At 37.3% G+C, this 6,331-nt stretch overlaps 1 protein-coding gene across 1 annotated transcript; it reads right to left on the bottom strand.

Moving 5' to 3' along the window:
* Positions 1–1,995: 1,995 nt before the first annotated feature.
* LOC131616930 (uncharacterized) lies at positions 1,996–3,195 on the bottom strand. Its single transcript, XM_058888362.1, has 2 exons — positions 2,385–3,195; positions 1,996–2,294 (listed from the first exon to the last, which is right to left on the bottom strand). The coding sequence occupies exons 1-2, from the start codon at positions 3,193–3,195 to the stop codon at positions 1,996–1,998; spliced, it is 1,110 nt and encodes a 369-aa protein (XP_058744345.1).
* Positions 3,196–6,331: the final 3,136 nt, after the last annotated feature.

The following is a 6,331-nucleotide window of genomic DNA, read 5'->3' as shown; positions in this document are numbered from 1 at the left end:
ACTTCTTATGATTCTGATTCTTCAGAATCTTCTTCTTCCGCCTGAAAAGCGTTAGTGCATTTTTTATTCAAAGATTTTAAAGCAATAGACTTACCTTTATTTTGGGGTTCATTAGCATCCAGCTCTATTTCATTACTCCTCAAAGCACTGATCAGCTCTTCCAAAGATACTTCATTCAGATTCTTTGCAATCTTGAATGCAGTCACCATTGGGCCCCATCTTCTGGGCAAGCTTCTGATGATCTTCTTCACGTGACCAGCCTTTGTATATCCCTTGTCAAGCACTCTTAATCCAGCAGTTAGAGTTTGAAATCTTGAGAACATTGTTTCAATGTTTTCATCATCCTCCATCTTGAAGGCTTCATACTTCTGGATTAATGCAAGAGCTTTTCTCTCTTTGACTTGGGCATTTCCTTCGTGAGTCATCTTTAATGATTCAAAGATGTCATGGGCAGTTTCCCTGTTTGATATCTTCTCATATTCAGAATGAGAAATAGCATTCAGCAGAATAGTCCTTGACTTATGATGATTTTTGAATTGTTTCTTTTGATCATCACTCATTTCTTGTCTTGAAATCTTTGCTCCACTAGCATTTACTAGATGTTTGTAACCATCCACAAGCAAGTCCCATAAATCACCATTTAGACCAAGAAAGTAACTTTCCAATCTATCTTTCCAGTATTCAAAGTTTTCACCATCAAATACTAGTGGTCTAGAATATCCATTTCCATTTCCATTGTTGTGTTGATCATTTGAAGTAAATGTAGAAGTGGGTGTAATAACATCAACCATATTGACTTAGTGTTTCTCTCACCCTGAATCTTTTTCTAACACGGTTAAGTGCTTGCACCTAGAACCGGTGCTCTGATGCCAATTGAAGGATAGAAAAACACTTAGAAAGGGGGGGTTTGAATAAGTGTGACTTTAAAAACTCTTAAGATAAAAACAATGAACACAATATTTTTATCCTGGTTCGTTATTAACGAAACTACTCTAGTCCACCCCCTTAGAGTGATTTACCTCAACTGAGGATTTAATCCACTAATCAATCTTGATTACAATGGTTGTCCACTTAGAAACACTCTAAGTCTTCTAGAGTATACTGATCAGACCTTGATCACTCTAGGAAATCAACACTTAGAAACTTCTAAGTCTTCTAGAGTCTACTGATCTCACTGATCACTCTAGGAACCTTTTACAAATCAATGTAAAATAAATGTTTACAAGAGTATTCAAATGCTTCTTAGAAAGCTATAATCACAACTGTGATATTTCTCTTAAGTTCTAAGCTTATCACTCACTAAATATTACAAAGAATGTGAGCTTGAAGATGAAGTTCGTAAGTATTGATTTCAACAGCGTTTTGGTATTCTTGCAAGAGTTGTTCGTAATTGCTTTTGATCAGAACTTCATATTTATAGGCATTTTGAGAAGATGACCGTTGAACTGCATTTAATGCGTTGCGTGAGTGGACAACTTTGCATTTAATGTTTTCACTGTTTTGTCAACTACCTCGAGCCATGCTTTTCTCTGCTTTTACTGACTTTGCCTTTTGTAGCTTCTAACGTTCCTTTTGTCAGTCAGAGATTAGACTTTGTAGCCTGTCATCTAGTACTAACTTCTGATCTCAGATTTTGTGAATACAACGTTTGAATAATCAGAATCAGAGTTACAGCTTGGTGTAGAGCATCTTCTTGTCTTCTGACTTTGAAGTGCTTTAGCGTGATACCATAAGAACTTCAGTGCTTCTGCTTCTGATCTCAAGTTCTTCTGATGCTTCATAGACCATGTTCTGATTCTGCTTGACCATCTTCTGATGTCTTGCGAGAGCATGTTATCATGTTGCAATCCTGAACCTTCCGAGTCAGTGCTTTTTAGCGCTGAATTGTGCATACTCCTTATATATTTCCTGAAATGGAAAATGCATAGGATTAGAATACCACATTGTCTTATACAAAATGCGTATACATTGTTATCATCAAAATAAGAATATTGATCAGAATAAATCTTGTTCTAATAGTTGTTTCAATTCAGCCCTTTTCTTTGGTTCATCTTTCTTTTCCTCCACCAATGGTTGCCTAAGATCTTCCCATCGGTTTGGTCGAGAAATTTTAAAGGTTTGTGTTGCTTCCATCATGGCTACCACTTCCACCTCTTTTTCATCAACCGCATCCTCTTCATCAAAAATTGGTAAACTCAACACTCTGTCCAAAGGTAATTGTTTTGTTTCCAAGGAATTTTCATTCGCACATATTTGATCAATCACCTCAATGTGTTGACTAGTGGCAACATCATCTTTGTATTTCATGGTGTTTCGCACATCAATTTTTAACTCTTCATCATAAACCTTCAGAGTCATTGTGCCTTCTTTTATGTCTATCAAACATCTCCCAGTCTCTAAAAATGGTTTCCCCAAAATGATTGGAATCTCTTCATCTTCCGGCATCTCTAAAATAACAAAGTCCACCGGGAACACAAATTTGTCAATTTTGACAAGCACATCTTCTACTATCCCGTATGGTCTCTTCACAGAATGGTCAGCAAATTGGAGTGTCATTCTTGTATCTTGCACTTTACCTATCCCTAATCTCTTGTAAATGGACAGCGGCATAAGACTCACACTTGCTCCCAAATCAATAAGGGCTTTCTTGAAAGATCTATCCCCAATGGTACAAGAAATAGTCACAGAACCTCGATCCTTGTTTTTCAGCGGAATCTTCATACCCTGCAAAATAGCACTACAAGTTTCGGTTAGAATAATTGGATCAAGATTGATGGTCCTTTTCTTGGATATAATATCCTTCATGAACTTGGCATATGTAGGCATTTGCTCCAACGCCTCTAGGAATGGAATATTTAATTCAAGTTTCTTGAACATCTCCAAGAATTTTTCAAAATTCTTCTCATGCTGCCCCTTCTTTTTATTTCTAGTGGGAAAAGGAAGTTTAACGGCTGGTTTTGGCTCAATAATCTTCCCTTTCGTCACCGGTTCTGATATAACCACATCCTCAGCTTCTACCTCATTTTCCTTTATTTCCACATTAACTTCAAGCAACGGCTCTTCTTCTTCATCATTTTCCTCCACAACTTCTTTGGCTTTACCACTTCTAGTGCTTATAGCACTTACATTAGTATGCTCTTTAGGATTTGTAACTGTGGCACTACGTAGAGCGCCCGACTGTAGAGGATTTGCCATTTGTTGTGCAATTTGACTCATCTGAATTTCAAGATTCTTAATCGATGCACCCGTGTTTCAAAAATTGCTCCTTGTTTCTTCTTGAAATTGGGAACTTTGAGCGGGCATCTTTTCAATGGCGATCTCCCAGTATGCTTTCCTTGGTCATTGTTGCTGAAATTGTTGTTGCGGTTGCTAATATGGTTGTTGTGGTGGCCGATAATGTTGTTGTAGTGGTAGAATTTGATATGGCACAACTCCTTGTTTAGGAACATTCCCTTGTTGATCTTTCCAGAAGAAATTCAGATGATTTTTCCATCCTGGATTGTAAGTGTTGGAGTAGGGATTGTTCTGCTTCAAAAAATTGATTTCCTCCACCTGTTGAGCTGTTGCCACACAATGCATGGAAAAATGAGGTCCTCCACATATCTCACAATTTACCGCTTGAATCGGCTGAGCTGGTTGAACCTGTGCTACAGTTTGCTTCTCGAGGGCCATTTGTTTCAGTCTTCGTTCAACTTCAGCCACAATTTGGTCTTCCATCTTAACAACTTGATTTGACAATTTCAAATCGACTAACCCTTCAGGCTAATTAACACTACGGTCATATAACTCCAAGTGTTCATTTTCCGCGATAGCATCAATGATCTTCTTGATCTCCGTGGCTGTTTTGAAATTTGTTGAGCCACCGGCAGCTGTGTCAATAAGTTGCTTCGTCTTCAGCTTAAGACCATTCACAAAATTCTTCATTGGTTTAGTCACATCCATGTTATGAGTGGGACATGCAACCAACAACCGCTTGAACCTCTTATATGCATCTCCGAGTGATTCTCCATCCTTCTATTTAAAATTTACTATGTCATATCATTTGCGGATATACACAGAAGCAGGGAAATACTCATTTAAAAATGTTGTCTCCATTTGTTGCCAAGTGGTGATACTTCTAGCAGGTAAAGAGTAAAACCACTCTTCAGCATCATCTGACAAAGTGAAAGGAAACATCACTAGTTTCTTTGCCTCTTCAGAACGCCCCTCTATTTTCAATGACGAAATCATAGTAAGAAACCTTTGTAAGTGCTTGTTGGCATCTTCATTGATTCTTCCAGAGAAAGGTTTCTTCTCAAGTTGTCATATTGTTGCCGGGTGCAACTGAAAGTGGGCAACATCGACCAGTTGATTGACTATTGTCATCCGGCCAGCTAGTGCATTTGCTCCACCATAATCACCTAACAGTCTTTCTACGGGAGCTGCCATAGTTTCAGCCCCAGAATTCGAGTGCTCAAAATGAACAGAAAAAGTATCCTCGTTATCAGATTCCGAAGCTATCAGATTTTCTTCTATCGCTTCCAGTCTCTCTAGTCTCACTTTTCAAAGTCTAGCTCGTAACAATCGTTCTGGCTCTGCGTCAAAAAGAAATTCTGCTGAGGCCTTACCTCGCATACAAAGATTAGACAATTATTAGTAGTGAGCAAATGAAATAACAGAAAATTAAAATTTTAGTTGCAGAGCAACAAAAATCCAATTGAATTATTATTAAACTTATATTTTGGCAGTCCCCGACAATGGCGCCAAAAACTTGATCGGAAAATTAGCAAGTGTACTATTTTTCACCAATGTAGTTTTAAATAGAGGTTTATACCCAGTATCGAACTCGCGGACTGCGTAGGAAATACAAGTTTTACAATTATTCAATTGAATAAAATATCATGGGGTTTGTTGGTTTGTAGAGAAATTATATAAATTATAACTAATTAAAGCAAAAGTAAAATAACGATTCTTGACAATATGAGAAAGCATGCTAGGTTAGGTGTTTAAATTGCCTCGCAATGAACTTGATTCCCCAATTTATGAAATATAGTTATAATGAGCTACTACCGAATCTCAATAGTTGTTTTCCTTAATTCCTTAACTGAAAACCTTTCATGTTTATCTCTAATCCTAATTCCTTACCAATTAAGATAACATCAAGCAATAAACTACAATTTACCAAGAATTATACGGTTACTACGGTTAAATTCTCATTCCTAAGCAATTTCACCATAGTATTATTGTGCAAAAAGCGTTGAGTGGTTTGTCCGACCTAAGCCTCAGCCATAAATCCGAAAACTATTTGTCTGATAGAAAAGGCATTAGAAATTTTGCTCAATGAAGATAAACTCATTAAAACTTGAATAACATAAATTGATAGAAATAGGGTTCATAACAATGGCAATTCGGGGACACCCCCCTAGCATTGGGTGGTTTAGCTACTCAGTAATATTTAAAGAACTAAAAATAAAGATGATAGACATTACAAAAATTATGGAAGGCTTTGAACTTTAATTGCGATTACCGTTGAAGATCTCCGTTTTTCGAAATCCTTGTTGGCTTCTCTTCTTGATTCTCCAATTCTCCAATATGATCCAAGATAAAACCTCATGCTTTCCAAAAAATAGGTCTAAATAGTGTTAGGTTGTTCTTTTGTGATGCAGAATGTCAAAAATGCCCTTAATGAGTCAGAATTTGCAAAAACTGAAAAAGCTGAAAATCTGTCCGGAACTGCTGACACGGCCGTGTCAATTGACACGGGCGCCCGTGTCAGCTTCTGCCTCACACGCCCTTTCATCCCTTCTTGCCCAGCCAAATTGACACGGGCGTGTCAATTGACACGGGTGCCCGTGTCAGTTTCTGTCCACTCTCTTGCTTCCATTTTTCCGTTAGCATCATTGACACGGCCGTGTCAATTGACACGGGCGCCCGTGTCATTTATTTTTTCTTCTTTTTCTTCATTTTTTCATCTTTTCTTGACACAGGATGTCTTGGAAAACCACGAATTTATGGAATTTTTCCGTCTACTTCTTTTGGTGCGCCTCAATTGCATCTGAAATCACAAACAACTACCAAACCAAGGTATCAAAAGCATCTAATTATAAATAAAAATCAAACAAGTACGAATTTGCAAAATACGAAATAACTAAGTTAAAACGATAAAAAGCTAAACTAAAGTGTTACCGAAATGAGAGATTTTTCATCAAATAGTTAACGGAAAGTATGTAGAATTGGTGACCGATCACAAACCCAAAATGGCCCACACTTTATAATTCTACATCAAAACTAATACAAATGATTAAGAAACAAAAGCAAAAAATCATTTACATACTAGTTTTCCCATATGCCA

Source organism: Vicia villosa, linkage group LG7, assembly GCF_029867415.1.
Source record: "Vicia villosa cultivar HV-30 ecotype Madison, WI linkage group LG7, Vvil1.0, whole genome shotgun sequence".
Taxonomy (NCBI): domain Eukaryota; kingdom Viridiplantae; phylum Streptophyta; class Magnoliopsida; order Fabales; family Fabaceae; genus Vicia; species Vicia villosa.
This window is presented reverse-complemented; position numbering and strand designations above follow the sequence as displayed.